Genomic DNA, 25,809 nt, shown 5'->3' on the forward strand with positions numbered 1-25,809 from the left:
TCCATATGAACAACTGTAAACCTACTTTTGCCCCACCCTGTATATACAAATTCTAGGTATTTGCACAGTGCTTTTAAACTGACAAAATATTACCTACTTTGTACAATTGACTCAATTTATTATACATAGGGTATGCCAACAGTCTTTATGAGATCCAAACCCATTAATCGGTACATCATTTTTCTTCTGAACACTAGCAATAGGTTTTTATTTTAATGCTCTAAAAACACCAAATTATAGCACTTTATTTATTTATTATTTAAATTAGGATAGCATGATGTCTAAGGGCACAGACTTTGGAGCCAGATAGACCTATTTCCAAATTTGACTCTACAATTTACTAACTATGTGACCCAGAACAGCCTCTTTTATATTTAACATCTCTAAGTCTTCATTTTATCATCTCTAAAATAGGAATAATACCTTCTCCATTGAGTTTTTTTAAGGAATAAAAAAAGTAGTATAAAGTACTTAGCACTTAGTAACTACTCAATAAATGATAACCTTGTATTATTGCCATTTTAGTATGTTAATTTTTTAAATCAAACATTAATTTTTTTGGTTGCCAGTATCATACATTTATTATGTATTTTACTGACTCCTACCTTTTCAAAACATGAAATATTAAGTAACATTTTATTTTACTTTCAGTCAAAGAAAAATAAGAAGAAATCAAAGTCAGATGCTAAAGCAGTGCAAAACAGTTCACGCCATGATGGGAAGGAAGTTGATGAAGGTACTTGAGCAAGTGAAAGGACTATAGAAAAAAAATTTAATCTTTTTTTTTTTTTTTAACCAAGGTGCATTATATCAAAGCTGCGTTTGTTTTGTTTAATCTTGTATCTAGCTCTTCTTTTTAATAACTATAGATCTTAATGTACAGATCTGTGACATTGTTAGGAAACACTTTTTTATCTAAATTATTTAAGCATCTAACAGTGCTTTTCCTAAAAGGAACTGCCTTGAAACTTAAGGTCTAATCTAACTCAATATCTTGAGCAATTAAAAAGCCATTTGTTTTGTCTTTGTTTTCTAGAAATATAGTTTAGGTTTTCCCTCATTGTTCTTAAATATGCTATCCCTAGAAGGCTGTGCACAAATTTTTTGAGTGAGCATTTATTGTTATCGCCTAATAAGCCCATTTATTAGTAGTTATGTACAACACTCTCCTATCAGTTTTATTGAGCAAAAGAAAAATATACAAGATGACTTCTGTGTCATTATTTTCTAAGCCATAGGAAATAGATTTGATAAAAATTATGAGAATAAATAATGACAATTAGCTGCCTAAAACAATATATTGAGATTAGGATAAATCTTAGGATAAATTGTTATAATCAGCACTCCTATTAAATAGCATATTTAATATCTAAATTTATTATGCTATCTTGTGTGCACTGCTCCATTCCCCTTCCTCCCCCCCCCCCAAACAAATAAAACAAAACACGACACTACAACTTTTTGTTTTCCCCTTACTGAATAACGTTTTTTTTCTGGGGCTATGTCAGGAGCCTGGGAAACTAAAATTAGTCACAGAGAAAAACGACAGCAACGTAAACGTGACAAGGTACAGACTGATTCTGGTTCATTGGATTCAACTATCCCTGGGATAGAAAATACCATCACAGTTACCACCGAGCAACTTACAACTGCATCATTTCCTGTTGGTTCCAAGAAGAATAAAGGTATATTAGTGGAACATAAGAGTGATACATCAAATCCAACTCCTTTAAATCTAATGCACAAAATATCATTACGTCAAAATCTGATTATTTTGAACTAGTTACATCATTGTGCTGATAGACCCTTCTTTGTGAGAGCATTGTGGACCACGTCTTGGTTTATCTGATACCAACAGTGGTTATTTGTTATATACTGCTTAATGAATGGCCTGTTAAATTAAAATTGCCTTGAGTCACATGAGAAAACGATGTTATCTCTTTTTTTCTCGTGTATATTGCTTTGCCCCAACTCTCTTACATCTCCATTTCTTATAGTGGACAATATGTTAAATGCAGTTATTTGTCATCATTCTGCATGTGGTGCTTTTACTCCAAGATGAAACAAGCATGTTCTGGCAGTGCAGGTTCTATCTGGATTTCTCACCACCCCAAATATTTGAGAATGCCATAGGTGTTTGATTAGAACTTCAGAGGTTCTTCCCAAGTATCTCCAATGTTCAGATTATCTAATAGTGATAACTTCTTGGTAGCTCTTTACATTGCCATCATTTTTACCCTGGAGACATCAGTCGGCAGAGTTATACTGCTCAGCTTGCTTTAAGGCATTGACTTACCTTCTTCACCTTTTTATTAACCGCCTCCCCACCCCACATTTGTCTTAAGACCACTTTCTTGGGTTTGTTCCCTTTTTACATTTTTGCTTGATGAATTGGTGGAATTTATTGCTTTGGTACAGAAATGACATCTACTTATCCATTTTAACTGTTACATATTAGCCATACTTTAGTGTTTCTGTTGGTCACCCTTTTTCGATTGTCTTATGCATGCCTTCCTTGCTAGCACAATCCTGTGTCATGCTGGTTTTGTGATACATTGTGATCATTATGCTTTTTAGTGTCAGAGAAATTGTATGTTTGTTAAAACATGTATTCTCACCTCGTGCCACATTTTCTAAGTCCTGGTCCCAAATACCGACAGAGTTCTTTAGTTGATGTGCTTGCTTCCAGGATTGTTGAAGTGGCAGCTGGTATTGTGGTAGCAAAATGAGGTGGCAAAGTTGAATTCAATTACAGAGCCCAGTTCTCTAGTTCCTACTTAAAAGAATCTTGATTAACCATTATATAAGAGCAGGCTCTATTTACTTGGGAAATTTTCCAGGTCCTTTGTTGGCATTTTCATTGACTCAGAATATGGTAACTAAAGAACTAAATTCCTTAAGGACATGTGAAATTACATTGTGAGTAAAAATGGCTCTTTTCCAGTGAAAGAATTTAGTGCTTAAAGACACAATTTATTATAAATAGTAAGAAAACTGATTTGTATGTTACTCCTAACTTAATGTGCATAGTGGCCTATTTAGTATTAAATAAATTTTATTTCTATTTCAACCAGGTGAATCTCATCTAAATGTTCAAGTTAGCAACTTTAAGTCTGGAAAAGGAGATCCTACACATCAGGGTGAGAGAAATTACATGTAACTTAAAGGCCCATCAAAATAGAAACTTACAGGCATGTCTCTTTCCTCACATGAATGACACAGAAAGGGAAAGGGGGCTTAATGGTTTTTAATTACTAAAGTAACATAATCACAGTCTAGAGATTTTGGAAAAGAGATAAAAAGTAAAATCACTCCCATTTCTAATAGTATTTGGTATGTTCTAGTTGTTTCCCCCTCTCCTCCATATGTGAAAACATTCTTTTAATAACAGTTTATATGCAGTTTTGATTCTTGCTTGCCTCATTTAAGCCAGTGGAGAAAAGAAGGATTTTCTTGGACTTGGGTTTAATATAGGCATATAAAGGCTTTTCCACTCTTTATTACGAAAAAATCCTTAATACCTATAACCTTTGAAACTGCTTCCTTAACACTATCAAGTATTTCACAATAAGTATAGTCTAAATTATACAGTGCTTCACAAATAGAAAACATACTTTATTTACTTGTTTTATGATAAATATTGAATTAAATTGGTGATATACCTTACTTAAAAACTAAAGTGTTATAGTACAACTTAAATTCAGAAATGAAAAGGCACCTTCTCATTTTAGGCTTGTTCTTAACACTGTCAGCTTTCTTCTTTCCCATGGTCCTGAGTCCTGACTACACATTAAAATCATCTAGGAAGCTTAGAAAAACAGCAATCATGTAGATAAAAAGGAACATGGACTTTTATATGCACACACTCACACACACACACACCTATGAGCATTTATATATACATACAGACACATAAGCACATGTAACTGTATACAAATACATATGTACATACATACTGACGTCTGGGTTCCACCCCCAGAGATTCTGATTTTAATTTGTCTGGGCTGAGGCTCCAGTGTCTACTTTTTAAAATATATATATTTTTATTGATTTTAGAGAGGAAGGGAGAGGGAGAAAGAGGTAGAAATAGAAGCATCAACGATGAAAGAAAGTTATTGATTGGCTGTTACCTGGGCATGTGCCCTTGACTGGAATCGAACTTGGGACCCTTCAGTCCTCAGGCTGACGTTCTATTTACTGAGCCAAACCAGCTAGGGCTCCAATGTCTACTTTTAAGAAAATTTTCACATAACAAAAAGGTCTAGAAGCAGGCTGGATGTAATGTGAGGTTACTTTTCATTTCTAATATTATAAACAATGTTGCAGTAAACATCTTTCATGCATGGAAAAAAAAGGAAAGAAAAATTTTAGTTGATTTTAATGATTTTAGAATTACTGCTTTATACATAGTATATATGTAAATATTTAAGTAAAGACCCTGTAACTAAGACGAAGTCTTTATATTTTTAGTGGGTAAGTATTCTGAGTATACAGACTAGACTATGTTGTTTTCCTTTTTGTTCTGTTGCATTTCCTTTGAACAAGTCATTCTGCTGTTGAAAACATTAGTGAATACATATTAAGGCCAAATCTCCCCTTAGTTTTTAAATTAAAAGCCATTCATGCTGGTCATGTCACTTTTTAAATTCTTTATTTTTTTCTTTTAAGCTCAGGCTATTTAGAGGGCAGTATGGGGAAATAATGAGTGATAAATATAAACTGAGCAATCCTAGAAATTTGAAAATATCCCAGTTTTAACAAAGAGTCATGTACCAGTTTTTAATCTTTATTTTCTTTCTTTAAGTTTCTTCAGGATTGAATGAAAACCTCACTGTAAATGGAGGAGGATGGAATGAAAAGTCTATAAAACTCTCCTCACAGATAAGTGCAGGGGAGGAGAAGTGGAATTCTGTTTCACCTGCTTCTGCAGGCAAGAGGAAAACTGAGCCATCTGCTTGGGGTCAAGACACCGGAGATGCTAATGCGAATGGAAAAGACTGGGGAAGGAGTTGGAGTGACCGTTCGATTTTTTCTGGCATTGGTAAGAAATGTTAGAAATTTTTAAATTCATTTAAAATTGTTTATCTGGTACATTGTGAATTTCCCAGGAATGAAAAAAGATCCATGAGTATAAAAATTAGTAATACCATACAGAAATAATAGCAATAATTAACTCATCTCAGGTCCTTCTTATGGAGCAAACTAAGTAAGTAATAGCATTTATTATTTGCTCTTGACTAGTGCTTTCACATTCTTTATCACATTTGATTACCCATGTAGCTAACTGGTATAATTATATTTTTAGTGATGTAATAAGTGTAATGTGTGACCAGTCTTTTTTATTAATTTCAATAGTTTAATGCCTCTTTGTAACTAATTTTTCCCCTGGGTTTTAAAGACAAAGATCAGTAGTTTAGCTTTTTTCTGTTGAGAGCCATCAAATTAAAAGCAACTTAATTTCAGGGGTGGGTGGGTGTAGTATGAAAAGAAATGCATGTTTAATACGGAAAACTGCAGAAAGAAGAAAAAACTCAGTGTTACTACACCACCCAATGCCAACCACTGTGCTTTTGTGTATTTTATGGCCTTCCCTTGCCCCCTCCCCGCCATGTACAATTTTTCTTTTACATAATCCAAATCAGATAGGCATTTTTATGTTCCCACCTTCTACTTAACATTGTTACATAAACATTTCCCATTTTGTGTTTTTATTTAATGGCCCTGTAATACATTGTATAAGCATAGCATAAGTTGCTAAATACTTTCATGTTATTAGAGAAATAATTTTTCTATTTTTTTAATCATTATAAAATTGCATTGAATATATTTGTTTTGGTATTATTTATTTAGGATAGATTCTTGGGAGTGATATTATATTAAAGGGAATAATATGAATGTTTATAATGCTACATGACATATATCAATGTATTTTCTAAGAGAGTTCTAATTTATATATCAGTACCAGTATGAGTGCCATTTGTCATATGCTGGCTAAGGTTGGGTATTCTTATTTCTAAAAATCTTTCCTAATTGATAAGCAAAAACAACATACATTGTTTTTGGGTTAATTTTTTTAAATTATTAATGAGGCTGAATATTTTTCACAACTTTTTTTATTAAATCTTTATTGTTAAAAGTATTACATATTTTCACAACTTTCTTGATCATGTCTATTTCTTTTATGAATTTCTATTCATGTTCTTTGCTTCTTAGTGGTTTTTTTATTAAGTTGTAATTTCTGTGCATCAAAGATATTTTTTTCTGTTGTGCTTGCCAGATAATTTTTGTTAGTATATTCCTTTTAGTTTAGTTTAAGTAGAAAAAAATCGCTTCTTCCTATGTTATTTGCTTTTCCCATCACTTTTAAGCTTAGAAAGACTCATGTTGACTAATGTCTCCAAGAAGCAAACTTCAGGTCATTTACTAATACTGTTCTTAAGCTTGCTCTCCCCTCCTCCCTCTACAATATCCAAAAATTGTAGGAATACCAAAATTTGGAAGGAGAAACAATCCCTAAATTCCCAGCTAATTTCAGCAGTGAAGAAAGCATAAATTTCTATGCTGTAAAGCAACCAATGGTCAAGTTTTATCAAGTAATGTTAAGAACTGTGACCTATTTGCAACTTACTTATAAAAGCTATGTGGCATTTTCATAATTAGGACATAAATTAGGTGGTATTTGCTTAATGTTGTTACAGATGAAATTAAGCAGCAGATTAGAGTTCCTGCTTAGATGGATTAGGACCTTTGTTGAAAGAGAACTGTGAAATTAGGTTTGCTCAGGAGTGTCTGACATCATAGATGTATATGCTCCTTAAAATATTCACATAGAAGTAAGAAATCTCTTGGAAATGTTGAGAAGATAGCATGGTGTAGTGGAATAAGCATGGATTACTTCAAATAGATCAATTTGGTATGAATCCCTATTCTCCCACTGGCTTTTGTGGAAATTAGGGTAGTTTATTTAACCTCCTGTATGAACCTCATATTTAAGTACTTGTGAGGATTTGATAAATGAATGTCAAGTATAAAGTTCAGTGCCTGGCCCAAAGTCGTAGCTTAATTGTGGTAGATAATAAGGTAGTTTGCAATGGTAGAAAGAGCATAATAGGCTTTGGAAATCAGCCTAAGTTCCAGTCTTGGCTCAGCTGTTTTCTAGCTGTCAGCAAGTTACTTAACTACTCTTAAACTTTGCTAGCAAGTTTGCCCTAAAGATTAAAAGTGGTTGGTGTAAAGAGCCAGTACATAATAAACATTCACTAAATAGTAGCAATTGCTATATTAAGTGGTTCTAATTTCTAAGGTTATATAATATTGATAACATAGTTTTAAATCTGTACAAATCTTTCAAGTTTCATTGCAAATCGAAGATTCCAAGTGACGTTCTTTATTTTAACAGCTGCTTGGTCTAGTGTGGATAGGGGAATGAATACCTCTGAACAGAATTCTGCTTCTTTTGCATCTCTCACACTTAACTCTGCTGTTCCTGGTATGTGAAAACAGTCTTTCATTTAGTTAACAAAAAATTTGTTTAATTTAGCTCTTGCTATTTGAAAAATAGTGTTAAGTATTGCTATCAATATAATAATATATAATATCACTGACAGAGGCCTTAGTAAAAGGGGAAGAAAGACCTAAGTTCTTAATCTGCAAGTGACTGAGTTCCTTTCTGCAGTGGACATAAGATTCTGTGGCTTAACATAACTGGAAGTGCTTTGGCACACAGACAAGTACAAATGGAAGGCCTTCCTTTCAGGGTCAAGATACTCTGCTGTTACTAGGGTACTCCTGCCATACTTGTAATTGGCATTTTGTTTCTATTTTCCCTTATTTATCATAAGTTTATAGTGAAGCTTTTCAGATTATATGGGCCCTCACATAATCACTCTACTTGAGTATATATTGGATTAGAAAGTATATTATTGCTAGTAAACTTCTAAAAATTCAGCATAACTTAAATGGATATGCCTTTTATTAATCATGTAGAAGCTATAAGTACCTAACAAATATTACTTAAACATGGGAGACGTTTAGTTTGTAATGCTTGGTTGATGTTGGAATTCATGGACCTAGTGTACTAATTATGTGGTTCCACAGTGTCTGGAGTCACTAGTCTAGAAAAGGGGTCAACAAACATTTTCTGTAGAGAGCCCAATAGTAAATGTTTGAGGCTTTGTGAGCCATACTATCTCTGTTGCAACTACTGAATTCTATCACTATAACAGGAAAGCAGCCAGAAATGATACATAAACAGAGGAGTGTCTGGTTCTGAAATATTCTTTTGATTTTTTTTTTCCCCAACCACCTAGAAATCTGATACTATTCTTAGCTTATAGGGTATACAAAAGAAGGAGTGGCTGGATTTGGACTATGGGTAATAGTTTGCCAATTCTTGGTCTCAGAATACATTTTATTTTCAGAGGTACAAGTTAATTGCTTCCTTCATTTGGTGACTTTGTACAATATAGCTGCTACTCCCTTCATATATTCAGAGAAAGTAGCATGGGCTGCTAAAGAAATAGCAACAGTGTTACTATAGCGCCTCTAAGTAGTACATGTGCTAATTATATATGAATTTTATAGTGTTACTCTGTTAAAATTTACGTAAAAATATATAACTATTTTGAGCATATCAAGCAGTTATATTAGTGGAATGCTAGTAAAATTTGGTAGTAAAGACTTTGATCAGAGGAAGTGATTATATCTTTTATACTAACAGGTATTTTTCTTAACCAATTCTTTATATCAGTGGCTCTGAATCCAAAGTGAATATCAGAGTCACCTAAGGATTCTGATACATACAGAGATTCTTATTCAGAAGGCCTGGGGTTTATATATCCTGGATGAAGAACATTAGTATTCTGAAATGAATTTATGGCTGTAGAGCAGGGTGTTTTGACCTGGTACCCATGAATTTATATGTCCCTAAAACTATATGCAATTTTTTGTGTAAGTTCTGGACAGTAGTCTACCACAGCTGTATCAGATTCCTAAAAGACTATATGACACCCCCCACACTTCTTCTCCACTCAAAAAAAGAAAAGTAAAAACAGAAAACACTTAGAATATAGCTGACCCTTGAACAATGCAGGAGTTAGGAACACTGACACCCCAACACACACACCCCTGCACAGTTGAAAATACGCATGTAACTTGACTCCCCCAAAACTTGACTACTGATAGGCAACTGTTGACCGGAAGCCTTACTGAAAACATAAACAATGTGTTAACACGTATTTTGTATGTTTTATATATATTATGTACTGTAGTCTTACAATAAAGTAAGCTAGAGAATAGAAAACTGTTGCGAAAATCATAAGGAAGAGAAAGTATTTACAAAAATTTTACTGAAAAAAAAAATTGTGAATAAGTGGACCCACGCCATTCAAACCCATATTATTCAAGAGTCAACTGTATTCTCTTTTCATTAAATGCACCTGAATTTAATTTGTTCTCTAAACCACCAGCATAACTCTTATCTCTTTGGCTTCTCACTGCCTTAACTCTCTAGAATAATCATCTCTCTCTTTCTTCTTTAACATTTCCTTAGGCAAAAGGTTCTAGCAAACTCAGACATTTTCTAGTTCTCTCCTTCAGGGTTCTAAGGATATAGACTACCCTGAAACATCCAGGATTTCTTTTGTGCTTGATCATTTTTAATTAAGAAGAGAGATAAAACTTTTTTTTAATTTATCTTTATTGTTGAAAGTGTTACAGATTTCCCCACTGACCCCCTCCATCCTGCACCCGTGCCCCCAATAAAACTTTTTTGACTTTTTGAAATATATAGATAACTAGTTTGGAGAATTATATTATAAAAGACAAAATCTAATGGAAAAATATATTTCTTATTAGTGAATTGGATCAAATGATTATCATGTGTAATCTAAAATTACCCTTAATTCTACTTTTCCTTTATCTTAACTCTTATAATGTCTGAGTTTTTTCTTTTAGGAGAAATTTTAAAAAATTAAGTCTCCGTATGCAAAGTATAAAATTGTTATGAAACATCATTAGAAAATTCCATTTTTAATTTTATTGCATTCGTTTTCATTTAAGGATCTACTGCTGAGCCAGTTTCTCAGTCTACCACTTCTGATTATCAGTGGGATGTTAGCCGTAATCAGCCCTATATCGATGATGAATGGTCTGGGTTAAGTATGTCCTTTTAAAAATTATCAGTTTGGGGGGTTTTTCTGTTTGTTTTAATTTCTTTTTCAGAATTTCTAACTTCTGAATTCATGCTTTATATTTTAATTTTAATCCTAGTTTCTAACCTTTTAGGTCATAGTAATGTAATCTAATACCAAATGTATTACTTGTAAACTAATTATTGAATACCTATAGAATTAAAACTAAATTCATTTTTTATGATTGAGATGATATTTAAACATGAAATTGTCTTATAGTTGCTCTAGTTTTACAATATTTGTTTTACGTGAATGTTCTAAAATATATTGGCATGGCTTTGAATTTGTGAGGCGTGCAAGTTTTTTTATTGGTAGAAAACCATTTGTTTAGCCTAATTTCTAATAGAAGCATAAGAAGGTTAAAGGCAAGAGTTATTTAAAAAAAAAAAAAAAAAAAAGACGAAGGGAAAAACATAATGGTTTTTATGTTAGAAAGCTCATACTATCTTTTTTTTAATTGGATTTTTTTTTTTAAACTCCAAACCTCAGAATTTACTCCTTTCTCAGAATTTTTACAGCACATTATTTTCTGTTATTTATTTAGCATTTACTTTTGGAATTTTCTACCATTTTTGCCTTGATTAAAATTTTTTTAAAAGAATATATTTTGGCCCTACCCAGTTTGGCTCAGTGGATAGAGCATCAGCCTGCGGACTGAAGGGTCCTGAGTTCGATTCTGGTCAAGGTCACATGCCCGGTTTGTGGGCTCGACCCCCAGTAGAGGGCATGCAGGCAACTGATAATGGTTCTCATCATTGATGTTTCTATCTCTCTCACCCTCTCCCTTCCTCTCTGAAATCAATAAAAACATATTTAAAGAAAAAAAAAGAGAATCATTGATCGGCTTCCTCCTGCACGTCCCCTACTGGGGATCAAGCCCAAAACCTGGGGATGTGCCCTGACTAGGAATTGAACCCATGACCTCCTGATTCATGGACTGATGCTCAACCACTGACCCACACTGGCCAGGCAATGCTCTAAAGTCTTGTAAATACTGTTAATTTAATGCTTATAACAATTCCATGAAGTAGGTGTTATTTTTTTTCCCGTACTTACCATATTAAGAAACTGAGGCAAAGAAAAGTTATCTAACTTCCCCTGGCCACACAGCTCAAGTTAAGTGGTGGAGATGATATCAAACTTTCGTAGTCTAGCTCCAGAGTTCATGCTTTTAACCACTACACGGTACAGCCTTGGTGATGATTGTAATCGTGAAGGTAAGCTCGAAACATAGCACAAGGATCAGTGTGTTCACTGATTAGTCTCTATATAAATTAGTTGAAGCACAATTCTTACAGATTAAGGGAGATGAAGTTGAAAAGGTAGATTAGGGAGGACCACATCGTGAAAAGCCTTGAATTGCTGGCTAAAGATTAGGAAGCTGGGCCTTGGGGTTTCTGGTTTAGAACGTGTATCCTAGTTCTAGCCCTGATTTTTAAAATGTAGTACCTCATATGGCTTGGACTTTTTCTTGTCACTGATCTTGGAATCTAGATTAATTGAGTTGTAAAATGGAGCAAAAAAAAACTTTGGGAAGAATGATCAAGTTTATGCCCAATAGAATTGAGGAGAGATTAAAGAACAATAGGAGTGATTGTAAGAAAATAGCAGGAGTGAGGTGGAGATGTCTTGGCAGCTGTGGTATGAGGCTGAGGAAAACAGCAAACAAGACTCTAGACTTCTCAACTTGGATAGAACAGCTCCTCTTTCATCTCTTTAACAATTCTTATAATACGAAAAATATGATTGGCTGCTAAAACAAGACTGAAAAATGTATGCACATGACTCTGTACTTAAAGTAGTAAGTATCAGGAATACCATCTTTCTCAAACTTGTTATGCTGTGTTGGCAGTCTTTTAAGTCCAAAGTTTCTCTTTAATCTCATTTCCTATGTGAATTTTATTTTGTGCGTTGTCATCTTTAATGTGGCTTATGTTGGTACTTGGTGAATTTACTTATTCCTTCTAAATTTGTAGAGGGCATGATTTAATATTTGAGATTACTAATCCACAAAGTGTGTACACACATACACATACACTAGCTTTACATTTAACAGTGTAATATGATTAATTTATTGACTCTTTGCCAGCTGGTGTGGGTCAGTGGTTGAGTGTCAACCCATAAGCCAAGAGGTCACATGCCTATGTTGTGGGCTTGATCCCCAGTAGGGGGCATGCAGGAGGCAGCCAATCCACAATGTTTCTATCTCTACCCCTCTCCCTTCCTCTCTCTCTAAAAATCAATTAAATCTATATATATTGACTGTCTGGTTTGAGGCATAGACAACATTATCTGACAAAAAGGCATTGATTCTACTCAGGCACTTGAATATAAGGTTAAGATGCTACAGTAACAGGGGTGGGCAAACTTTTTGACTCGAGGGCCACAATGGGTTCTTAAACTGGACCGGAGGGCCGGAACAAAAGCATGGATGGAGTGTTTGTGTGAACTAATATAAATTCAAAGTAAAGGAGCGGAGGGGAGAGCAAGAGAACCAGATAGAATAGCCAGATCCAGTCCGCAGGCCGTAGTTTGCCCACGGCTTACATTTTAAGGGCAGATGTTAATCTATCAGTTTTCTTGGTCATAAAAAAAACATTATCATCATAACCCCTATAAAAAGTGAGATTTTGAATAGAACTTTGTTTTTGTTGGCACAGCATAATGAAGGGGTTAAGAGCATGAGCCTTGAGGACTATGTGGGCTTAAATCTTCTTTGTCTTTGCCCTAAGACATGGCTCTATGCCTCAGTTTCATCATCTGTAAAAATAGTAGTTCTCCTCCCTCCCTCCCTCCCCTGGCAGAGTTGTTGAGAGGCTTAAATAATATAATACATATTAGAACATTATAATACACTTAGAACACTGCCCTGTGTTCTAATATTCTAGTAAATATTGAGTATGTGCTTCTGTGCTGTTGTTGATGTCTTCTTCTAGAGGCACAATTAGTCTGTTCTGTGGGGTTAATTAATTAGTATGATGTGTTTAAAAACTGAAGAATGTCTTTCTAACGTAATTGTTGTGTCTTATTAAAGTTAATGAATTAAATTCTGGTAAGAAACAGCTAATAGCCATTTTCTTGCTGAGATAAAATAGAGATTAGCTATGAGATGTTTAACTCCACAAGCAAGTTAAATGGAGACACACATTGCTTACCATTTTGAAGATAGCTAATATGGTTCTTTGAAAAGATATTGGCATCCCTGGTCAGTATTGTTCAGTGGTTAGAGTGTTGGCCCTCAGACTGAAGGGTCACAGGTTCGATTCCCGGTCAAGGGCACATACTTGGGTTGCAGGTTTGATCCCAGACCCTGGTCACAGGAGGCAACCAATCAATGGGTCTCTCTTACATGGAATTTTTCTCTCTCTCTCCCTCCCTCCCTCCTTTTCCCTCCCTCCCTAAAAATTAATGGAAAAAATATTCTCTGGTGAGGATTAACAAACAAACAAAAAAAAGATATTGGAAAACTAATGGGGAATTTTGAAAAATAGGAAATTATTTATAAACTAGAGGCCTGATGCACAAAATTGGTGCAAGATTAGGCCTTCCTTTCTCCGGCTACTGGCACCAGCTTCCCTCTGGCACCCAGGACCCGGGCTTCCCTCGCAGCCCCAGCTTTGTCCAGAAGGTCATCCAGAAGGATGTTCAGTCTAATTAGCATATTACGCTTTTATTATTATAGATAGATGGAGAGACCTATATTATGAATGAAGCTATACTATGCAGTTTTAAGGAAACTATGTCTTAAGAAGTTAGCAGATTAGGCCCATGAATCTTAAGAATTAAGTGTTGAGAAGTCTCCTTCTGACAGTGTTTAGGTTTAGATGATTGATCTGTTGTTTTAAAATAGTTTCATTTGACCTAGTTAATTTAAAAAAAACCTGAGATCAATAAACATGGAAACATCACCAATAGTTTTTTTTTTAATATGTTTTTATTGCTATTAGAGAGAGAGAAACATCGATTGGTCATCTCCTGAAAGCCCCCCACAGGGGATTGAGCCTGAAACCCTGGCATATACCCTAAACAGGACTCGAACCGTGACCTCCTAGTTTATGGGTCAACGCTCAACCACTGAACAACACCAGCTGGGCACCAATAAAGTTTTGGGAAGCCAATAGAAATTATGCTTCTGTTAATGTTCTTATGAAGTTAAACCATAGTACAGTTACTCTCCAAACTTCATGGCCATTTAAGCCTTTAAAATATATAATTTTTAAAAATATATTTTTATTGATTTCTGAGAGGAAGGGAGAGGGAGAGAGGGATAAAAACATAAATGATGAGTGAGAATCATTGATTAGCTGCCTCTTGCAAGCCCCACACTGGGGTTCAAGCCCGCAACCGGGGATGTGCCCTGACCAAGAATCGAAGCATGACCACCTGGTTCATAGGTCAATACTCAACTACTGAGCCACACCAGCTGGGCTAAAAAATATATTTTCACTAAGTACTTCACTAGATTTTAATCCCCCATACCCACATACCATATTTATTAAGAGAATAGTTTATATGTTAGTATATTTCCCATTCACTTGCCTAAACTTGTTTTCTTAAAAGAAAATAAATTTTCTGGCAAGAGGCTTTAGAGATCTGGCTTATAGACAGTAATTTTCCAAATCTGGGTTTCTTGTCAAGTTTAAGCAAAACCAATGACAGCTTTGTCATTCAAATCTCCTAATAGTAGTATTGTTAATGAATGCTTGGTGTAAAATGAGCAATTGATTCTAGACATCTACTAGACCTTTTATACTTGTAAAAATGATTTCTACATTGGGACATACCAAGTATGTCTTATTGAGAGATTTATCAGGATTATGAAAAATCTTTTTTCTTTAAATATATTTTTATTGATTTCAGAGAGGAAGGGAGAAGGAAAGAGAGACAGAAACATCAATGATGAGACTCATTAATTGGCTGCCTCTTGCATGCCCCACACGGAATTGAGGCAACAACCTGGGCATGTGCCCTAACTGGGAATCGAACTGTGACCTCCTGGTTCATAGGTCAACACTCAACCACTGAGCCACACTGGCTGGACGAAAAGTAAATTATTTTTTTATTAAATATATTGTTATTGATTTCAGAGAGGAAGGGAGAGGGAGAGAGAGAGAGAGAAACAACAATGATGAAAGAGAATTATTGATCTGCTGCCTCCTCTACACCCCCTACTGGGGATCCAGCCCACAACCCAGGCACGTGCCCTTGACTGGAATAAAACTTGGGACCCTTCAGTCCACAGGCCAACACTCTATCCACTGAGCCAAACTAGCTAGGGCAAAAAGTAAATTCTTAATTGTATATGCCTTATAGCTTGAAAACTGGCTTTCTGTTGTAAAAACAATAGCTACCATTTATTGACCACTTACTGCATTGTTATGAACTTCTTTACATGTATTTCATATAATCCTCTCATCAGTCCTATGAAGTTAGTATGTAGTTCATTACAGTTAAGAAATTTAACAAAAATAACATAGTTTTTAAGTGTTAGAGCAATATTCACATGTAGATATATAGAACCATATATATATATATATAAAATGCCTAAGCGACCATTATGACTGGTCGAACGACCAGTCACCCAGTCGCTATGATGCGTACTAACTACCAAGGGGCAGACACTCAATGCAGGAGCTGCCCCCGGTGGTCCGTGCACTCCCACAGCCAACCTCATGTGGTCCCTCCCCCAGGCTGGCTGGCCCTGATCTGCCCCGAGTGGGACTGGGCGAGACAGCCCCTATCGCCGGCCAGGCCAAGGAACCCCACCCGTGCACGAATGCATGCACTGGGCCTCTAGTTTGACTATAAGATACTTTTTTTATTTTTGTTTTTTTTTTAAATCCTCACCCAAGGGGGAGAGAGAGATAGATCGGCTCTCTCCCATACTTGCCCCAACCAGGGATCGAACCCACAACCTAGATATTTGCCCTACACCCGCAAACTTTTGGTGTATGAACGACACTCAAACCAACTGAGCTATCTGGTCAGGGCTGTAAAAGGTCCTTCTTACCCTCTCTGTTAATGCTGTGTAATAGTGGCCCAAGTTATGTTAATAAATTTCAAAATATAGGAAAGGACTTCCTTTTTTATAACACATTTCACACTTGTAATCACTTGTTACTTGTTTTACCTCCATTAGACTCTCTCTTGCTTACACTTTCAGTCTCTCCTCATCCTCTCCTGGTTTAGCCCCTCTTCTCTCTCTCTACACCCTGTGTGACAGAATCTAATATCACTCTGCTGTTGTATTTACCTATCTCCATCCCTGAGTAGACAGACTGAGCGTCATGGGGGTGAGCGGGATTAGGTCATACTGATCTTTGTATCTCTGGTACCTACCTAGCTCAAGTTCTAGTACATAGTAAGTGCTTAATAAGATGAAATTCCTGTAATTCCACTGTTAAGATATATCTGTTATGGATTATTTTCTTGTATATCTTTCTCCTGTAAATTTGGGATCATATTGTACAGACAGTTATGTCTATGATTTTTTTCCTGTGAGATTTTTTATATGGAAAGCACTATATTCTTTCAAAATATAGATTTTAAAACCTTCATGAAGATGTGTCATAATACCTCCCCTTTAAACAAAAACACTGTTACAGAGTTCACATGGAAAAATAAGAATAGAAAGAAAATGAGAGTAATGCTGACAGATTTGTTTTCCTGGATACTAAATATATTGCACAGTTATATCATGTATATTAGAGGCCCGATGCACAAAATTCGTGCAAGGGGCTCAGCCCTCGCAGCGCCGGCTTCACCCAGAAGGTCATTCGGAATGTCGTTCTGCTCTTCCGCCATCTAATTAGCATATTACCCTTTTATTATTATAGATGGCACTATCCCAGCAATAGATCAGTGGAATAGAATAAAAATTCTAATAACAGACCGAAATGTATGTGAAAGAATTTAGTGTTTAATGAAAGCAGCATTTGGTATTAGTGGGGAAAGAGTGGATTTTTTCAATAAAGCAGTACTATATTAGAATTCTAAACTCATTAACTATTTAGAAATAAAGTCTAACTTAAGTTGTTGTTGCAAAAGTATATATGCAAGCCTATAGGATATCCTGGAAGAGGAGGGAAGGATTAATTTGAGAATTAGTTGCTTAATCAGGGTAAAGCCAAAGAATGTTTTTCCCTTTTAGAATAAGCCAGTGCCTCCTAGAGTGAAAGGAAGGAATTTTAAAAGTCTAGAATAAAATGTTATTCATGACAGTAGGGTGATAGAAGCCCAAAAAGTGACCCATATTTTGGAATAAAGGTACAATTATTAAAAGAGGAGGGGAAAAGAAGAGGTTAAGTATTCTGTAATGACACTTAGTGAATTTAAAGAAGAACCTAATTTTGAAAAGCTCATAAAGTGGGGAGGTAGTATAATTTTGGTACTACTGTTTAAAGATTGACTAATTCTGTATTCTAGAAATATAATCAACTACAAAAATGTTGTAATAATCAGGACAAAGAAATGACCAGATTTTACCAGGTTAGACCTAAACAGCAAATTCAGGACACTGATAACAAAGGAGGTAAGAAGAGTAGAATTAAATAGTTAATTCATAAGTTTTCTGGAGTTCCTTAGAAATTCCACTTAAATAGCCATATGATGTGCCCAGTAGAAGTTGGGCAAAGGTGTGTTTTTTTTACCATCCTGTTACTGGGGTTTTTTTCTAGCTTTTAAAATGTGCTCGGGAGAAGGAACAATCGTTAAAATTACAGCTTAGTGTAACATAAGTGATTTTAGTTTTTGCATTTTAGTTTTTGGCAGAAATGATAGATACCTAATTCACAATGTTAAATTTTAGATGGTCTGTCTTCTGCTGATCCCAGCTCTGATTGGAATGCACCAGCAGAAGAGTGGGGAAATTGGGTAGATGAAGAAAGAGCATCACTTCTAAAGTCCCAGGAGCCAATTCCTGATGATCAAAAAGTGAGTAAAGGGATTGGCGGGTATGTTTATTTCTTTACACCCAACTATATTAGAATTATTAGGGGATACAGTCTGTATTATTATAAGTATATCCAGATTGCTTCAGGGAGACATTATGATCGTATTTATTTCATTTATCTTTTGCCTGCATGCCTTCTCCATATCACTGTTGTTTTTTGCCCCACAAATTATGGAGGGCTTTATATGGAAAGCACTATTAGACATTGATAGGAAAACAAGCAACACTTCCTGTCTATTTATCAGAATTATTATTATAGCCTACCAACTCTTAATGTGTTTTAGAAAAAAGTAAATTGGTATCCAGTATAAGATTAAGGAAGGCTTCATAGCAACAGACAAGACTGAGAACATCATGAAAAGGGCACCAAGGCAGGGAAATAGGTAACATGCTTAGTGGAGAGGTAAAATAGTACATAGCTGTGGAACCAACTAGTAACAGGATCAATTATTTACATGTCTGTCTTCCCCCTTCTAGGCTACATTCCTTAAAGAAAGGGTCCATGAAGTTCTTGTTTCTGTAGCTCTAGCAACATGCTTGACATTCAGAAAAAGGAATAAATAAGTGAAAGAAAAAATATATATACACATGTATATATAAAAGATCTAAAAATATATTTTTAAAATATATTTTCCTCTAGCCCTACCATCATTTATGATAACTGTAAGATTCACATAATTGAATCAATCCACACCTTGAGCTATCAGTACAGTTCTTTTTTTTTTTTTTTTTTTTTTTTTTTTTTTTTTTAAGAGAGGAAGGGAGAGGGAGAGAGGTAATCAGCCCTGGCCGGTTTGGCTCAGTGGATAGAGCATTGGCCTGCAGACTCAAGGGTCCCAGGTTCGATTCCGGTCAGGGGCATGTACCTTGGTTGCGGGCACATACCTAGTGGGGAGTGTGTGGGAGACAGCTGATCGGTGTTTCTCTCTTATTGATGTTTCTAACTCTCTATCCCTCTCCCTTCCTCTCTGTAAAAAATCAATAAAATATATATTTTTTTTAAAAAGAGAATCATTGATCAGCTGCTTCTTACATACCCCACACTGGGGACCGAGCCCACAACCTGGGCATGCGCCCTGACCAAGAATTGAACCATGACCTTTTGGTTCATAGGTCAATACTCAACCACTGAGCCACTCTGGCCAGGCTATAGAAGAGATTTTAATGCAGGGTCGGCAGGTTTTTTAATAAAGAGCCACACAGTAGTGCAAAAGTAGCCATAGGCAATACAGAAGTGAACTTTATTTACAAAAACTGGCATTGGGCTACATTCGTAGTTTGCCTACTCCTGCTTTAACACATCTGTAGACAAAGAGGCAAAGGATCCTAAGGTAAATTAAATATATATGAGAGATTTCACTAACAGAATAAGATCCTAGCAATAGAGTTCAGGGAACCTTAGACACAAGTGGATTGTGGGTTAGCCTTTAATTGGATATACAGTACCTCTCATCTTCAGGGACCTGAGAAAGGGAGAGGTCCTTAATGAGATTTACTACTAAGGGTGTAAATAAATGTAGAGGGGGACAGTTACCAGTAAAATCAAAGTCTGGGGGTGGGGAGAGAAAACGAATTTTAGGTTGGACCTACAAAAGCTTCCTACAGTTGCCAAGAGCTGGAGGAAAAAGGGACAAATGGGCAGAGCACAGAGGGTACTTGGGGCAGTGAAACTACTCTGTGTGATACTGTAATGGTGGATCCATGTCACATACATTTGTCCAAACCCACAGAATGTGCAACTCCAAGAGTGAGCCTGATGTTGGCTATGGACTTTGAGTGATAATGGTGTGTCACTGTAGATTCATTGCTTGTAACCAATGTGCCACTCTGAAGGAATGTTGATAATGGGGGGTAGGGGGAGTCTGTGTTTGTGTGTGAGGGCAGGGAGTATATGGAAATCTTTACCTTCTGCTCAATTTTGCTGTGAACCTAAACCTGCTCAAAAAAAAAAAGTCTACGTTTTTTAAAAAGCTTCTTAGTATATGGTATCTTAGCACAAGAAATCATTCTGATACTAATTGAATGTTCAGTGAATGTACAACTAAAAGTCTGTTTCTCTTAAATGGAACTTCCCATGCCTGTTCATCAGAATTTAACAGTGGAAACACTGAGTAGAGTAAAGACTATCACATATCATAGCAGTTCTTTTTCTGAGTAGATTCAGAGATCATCTTTACATTTCTAAGCAAAAATGGGAAGCCATCTAAATGCCTATTAGTTGGGGAATGGATAAATAAAATGTGATCTGTTTGTACAATGGCATATTAGACAGATTTTTTAAATGAATTAAAGCTAAATTAGTATATCAATATTACTAAAATCTCATATATATATATACACATGTACATATAAAATATCTAAATATATTTTTAAAAAGATAATATATATGATGAGCAAGTTTCAGAAAGATAACAATGATGATACCATTTGTGCACATTTTGTGTGGGGAGACACATAAATTTATAGAAAAATTGATTAGATGGATACAAAAGAAGTTCATGATAATGGTTACCTCTAGGGAGGTAATGTGGGAATGGGATTGAGAAAGGGGATAAAAGGAATTTTCGGTTTTTCAGAATATTTGAGTTAAAAGATGGTATGGAGTTGATTTCCTCCTTTTTCCCATGAACAAAAGTAGTGTTTTGCCATGCAGAACTACCTTTCTTTTATGGCTGAGTTACAGTTAGCTAAAGCTAAGTGGTACAGCGTTTTATTTTGTTTTTCTCTCTGATAATAATTTTGTAAACTATTTGGTGGTTCATGAGACCTCTAAAATCATCCTGATGACTATGGTGCTGAACAAAGAAATAGCAGGTATCCATATCATCTCTTTCTCTAAGAATAAATAGTCTAGGGATCTTGGCTGTCACCTGTGCAAAATAAACAAAAGACACTTTTCTATAGAAAATTCAACTATATGTGATGTGTGAAGAGATATCATCAGTACTAATAATACTGATTTAACAGTCCTAATTCACTGTTTTTATCATGCAGAATGTTATTTTCAGTGACTTTCTCAGATTTAATTTTTTAATTAAGCCTTTTATTTTGAGATAATTAGGAAGTCACATTTACTTGTAAGAAATAATACAGAGTGATCCCCTGTACCCTTTACCCAGTGTCCCTCATTGGTAATATTTTGGAAACTAGGACAGTATCACAACTAGGTCTTGGCATTGATGTAGTCAAGATACAGAACATTTCTGTCACTTCAAGGATCCCTCAGGTTGCTCTTTTTCATACCATCTTCTCTTCCTTCCTATCTCGACCCCCTTTTTAAATCCCTAGCCAACCTGGAAGTAAGCTGTTCATCATCTCTATAATTTTGACATTTCAAGAATGTTCTATTTAAAGAATTATCTAGTATACTAGAGGCCCAGTGCACAAAATTTGTGCATAGGTAGGGTCCTTAGCGGCTGCTGGCTGCTGGCCAGGACCTCGCTTCCCACAGTTGGCCAGCTGGCCCCACCCCCTGGTCGAACTGCTGGTCAAGGGGACAATTTGCATATTAGGCTTTTATTATATAGGATAACCTTTGGTACTGTTTTTTCACTGAGCATAATCTCTAAAGCAGCGGTCGCCAACCTTTCGGACCTCATGGACCACCAGTTGGCAACCACTACTCTAAAGATTCTTCCAAATCATTGTATGTATCATTAGTTGCTTCTTTTTACTTTTGAGTAGTAGTCCATGCTCTATGCAGTTTACAGGCATACCTCGTTTTATTGCACTTCACTTTATTGCACTTCACAAATGTTTCATTTCTTTACAAATTGAAGGCAAGACCCTCCACCAGAAAAAAGATTGTAACTCACTTTATTGCAATACTTGCTTAATATTGGTGGTCAGGAACTGAACCTGCATTATATCTGAGGTAGGCCTGTATTTAATCATTCTCCTGGTAAAGGACATTTAGGTTGTTTTCATTTGGGAGCTGCTATGAATAAAGCTGCTGTAGACATTCATGTACCAGTTTTTATGCAAATACAAGTTTTCATTTCTCTGGAATAAATGCCCAGGAGTACAATCCCTGGGTAGTAGTTTCATATTTAATATTTTAAGAAACCGCCTGTTTTCCAGAGTGGCCATATCACTTTATATTTCCACTGGGAATGCATGAGCGATCTAATTTCTCTGCATCCTTGCAAGCACTTGGCTGTTGTCACTATTTTTTTTCTTTAATTTTTTATAATTGATTTTAGAGAAAGAGAGAGAAACATCAATTTGTTGTTCCAGTTATTTATGCATGCATTGGCTGATTCGTGTATGTGTCCTGGCCAGGTATCAAATCAACAACTTTGGCATATTGGGATGATGCTCTCACCAATTGAGCTACCTGGCCAGAACCACTCTTTTTTATTTTAACCATTCTGATAAGTATGTGGTGATAACTCATGGTAAATTTTTAGTCTGCATTTTCCTAATGGCTAATAATATTGCACATCTTTCCATGTGCTTTTTTGCCATCTGTCTGTCTTCTTTCATGAAATGTCTGTTCAGATCTTTGCACATTTTCTATTTAGACTGCTGGGTTTTCTTACTGTTGAATTTTTAGTGTTTTTTATATAATCTAGATACAAGTCCTTGGTGGATATATGGTTTGCAAATATTTTCTCCCACTCTGTAGTTTGCCATCCTCTTAACAGGGTCAAATTCAAATAGTTCTACATTTAAACTCTTAAATAAAACAAAATTAGCTATCTAATGAATTTTTAAAAACCAAGATTTGCACAGCTCTTATAGTAAGTAAGGAAAGATGTAAGGAAAAAGTGGTCAGTCATAGACAATAGGAGAATGAAGTTCCATATACTTTATTTTTTAAGATGTAATTTTAGATCAGTTTTATTGCTTGTTACTAATTCTTATTTAGTATTTAAATAAAGACTAAACCTAATAAGTGAAATTATTTCAAAATATTTTCAGAATAATGAGAACTAAATCAATTGGTTCACTTTAACACTTTTGCTTTTAAAATTAGGTTTCAGATGATGATAAAGAAAAAGGAGAGGGTGCTCTTTCAACCGGGAAATCTAAAAAGAAAAAGAAGAAAAAGAAGAAGCAAGGTGACGATAACTCTCCTGTACAGGTAGAATATCAAAACAATAAGCTTCGTTCAGTAAGCACCTACTGCAGCAATGTGAAAAGAAAATGCTAAGACTATGTAGAGATAAAAGACTCATCAAATTTATTTGAAAATTCCCTAAATGTTTTAAAGATTTTATACATCATACTATTAAAAAAAAACAAACACCTTTGTTGCTTTAAAAAAAAATCCAAGTTGTAAACCCAAAAGTAAATAAATAAAATTCTAAATTAGTCCAGATGCATTTTGTGCTGAAATGGAAAAGGAGGTTCATACAGTATTTCACACCTACAGAAATTCTAACTTTCCGTTGCTCCTCCGTTTTCCTTTTCTTTGGTCTTTCCTATCAGGGGAGAATGTTTTAGATTATATTGTAGATCAGTGGTTCCCAATGCGGGGCACACTCCCCACGGGGGGCGGGGGGCGCAATTTGAGAATGAATTATTAACAGTGAATTTTTTGCATTTCTTACGGTTCTAGGGGCCTCATATACAGTATATAAATATATATTGTGACATTTATGCATTTCAGTTCTTTATCATATGGTTTTGAAACTTTATTTGCTATTTTTTCATATCACATCATTTTTTTTTTTTTTTTTAACAATTTCTTAGGGATTTCTTCCTCGGTACTTAACTGTCCTTTCGTTCTTTTATTTTCCTCTTTCATGGATGCCATGTTCTTTGGAAGCTTGTGTAGACCAAGTTAATGGCCTTTTAGGCTTCTGCCACTTGAATAGGAGTTCACTTTTTGAATAATAGAATTACATGTCACAGGGGGGCATCAGGATTTTTGATGGGGCATGGCCAAAAAAAGGTTGGGAACCACTGATATAGATGAAAACAAATATATTTTAATTTCAGACATGCTATATTACTGGAAATATACATGGGGTTTATTTTTTAAAATATATTTATTGATGTTAGAGAGAGAGGAAGGGAGAGGGATAGAAAGATAGAAACAACCCAGGCATGTGCCCTATCCAGGAATTGAACCGGTAACCTCTTTGTTCATGGGTTGATGCTCAGCCACTGAGCCACACGGGATACATGGGTCTTTTAATTTTTATTTTAATCCTCACCTGAGGATATTTTTCCATTGATTTTTAGAGAGAGTGGAAGGAAGAGGAAAAGACAGAGAGAAACATCGATGTAAGAGAAACACTTCGATTGGTTGCCTTCTGCATGTGCCCTGACCAGGGCCCGAGTAGGGGAGGAGCCTGCAACCCCGAGGTACATGCCCTTGACTGGAATCGAACCCGGTACATGCCTGGGCAGGCTGACTCTCTATCACATTGAGCCAAACCGGCAAGGGCTGGATTTATTTTTGAAAGCAGCATGTCACCATTACATTATAATATATGAAAATCTTATTTCTTACTTACAACTATGCTAAATAATTGTTTGAGAAATGTTATTGACAGCTATCCTTTGTTAGCAATACCACCTGAAATCCATTTAGCCAACTTTTTCTGGATTTCTGTGTTGATTATGGCCTTCCTGGGCTTGTAGATAGGTGAATTCCTTTTAAAGGAAATTTTGAGAGATTAATGTATTCTGTAGATTTCAACTTATTGGAAAAGGTCATTGTGAAAGTTCTTTTGATATTTTGATGATATTCCTTTTTTAAAAAAAGTTTTTTTTTTGTTTTTTTTTTGTTTTTTTTTTAATAATGATTTTTTTTTAATTTTTTAAATATATTTTATTGATTTTTTACAGAGAGGAAAGGAGAGGGATAGAGAGTTAGAAACATCGATGAGAGAGAAACATCGATCAGCTGCCTCCTGCACACTCCCCACCGGGTATGTGCCCGCAACCAAGGTACATGCCCTTGACCGGAATCGAACCTGGGACCCTTGAGTCCGCAGGCCGACGCTCTATCCACTGAGCCAAACCGGTTAGGGCTTAAAAAAAGTTTTATCTGTTTTTTTAAATACCGTGAAGCCCGGCCAGCATGGCTCAGTGATTGAGCGTCAGCCTATGAACCAGGAGGTCATGGTTTGATTCTTGGTCTGCACTTGCCCAGGTTGCAGGCTCAATCTCCAGTGAGGAGGGCGTGTAGGAGGCAGCTGATAATGATTCTGTCATCATTGATGTTTCTATCTCTCTCCCTCTCCCTTCCTCTCTGAAATCAATATATATATATATATATATATACACACACACACACACACACTAAGCAACTGTTCGACTGATAGCTATGACATGCAACTGTTCGACTGATAGCTATGACATGCACTGACCACCAGGGGGCAGATGCTCAACACACAGGCATGGAAACATGGAACAGACTGATGAATCTCAGAAGGAAGGGGGGCGGGGGGAGGGCGGGAAGAGATTAATCAAAGATCTTATATGCGTACTAGAGACCCGGTGCACGGATTCGTGCACAGGTGGGGTCCCTCAGCCTGACCTGCGGGGATCGGGCTGAAACCGGCTCTCCGACATTCCCCAAGGGGTCCTGGATTTCGAGAAAGTGCAGCTCAGGCTGTGGGACTCCACCGATGCGCCTCTAGTAAGTATATAAAAGCTTTAGAGTCAAGACTAAAGATTTTTAAAATTACTTCAGATTTTAGTTTCTTCATT

At 35.8% G+C, this 25,809-nt stretch overlaps 1 protein-coding gene across 5 annotated transcripts in view; it reads left to right on the forward strand.

The window, feature by feature from the left end:
• Window positions 1-25,809, forward strand: part of MTDH (metadherin) — a 59,692-nt gene that overhangs the window by 25,577 nt on the left and 8,306 nt on the right. The window contains exons 3-10 of one of the 5 annotated variants that reach the window (XM_080647060.1): window positions 652-736; window positions 1,509-1,685; window positions 3,075-3,140; window positions 4,805-5,041; window positions 7,400-7,489; window positions 10,060-10,158; window positions 17,998-18,122; window positions 23,120-23,227. In XM_080647060.1, the coding sequence (XP_080503186.1) occupies window positions 652-736; window positions 1,509-1,685; window positions 3,075-3,140; window positions 4,805-5,041; window positions 7,400-7,489; window positions 10,060-10,158; window positions 17,998-18,122; window positions 23,120-23,227 (987 nt within the window). The remainder of the gene's footprint in view (window positions 1-651; window positions 737-1,508; window positions 1,686-3,074; window positions 3,141-4,804; window positions 5,042-7,399; window positions 7,490-10,059; window positions 10,159-17,997; window positions 18,123-23,119; window positions 23,228-25,809) is intronic. The other 4 variants (XM_080647061.1, XM_080647063.1, XM_080647062.1 and 1 more) reach the window with 4 other exon arrangements.

This window comes from Plecotus auritus (assembly GCF_963455305.1).
Source record: "Plecotus auritus genome assembly, chromosome: 11".
NCBI lineage: Eukaryota > Metazoa > Chordata > Mammalia > Chiroptera > Vespertilionidae > Plecotus > Plecotus auritus.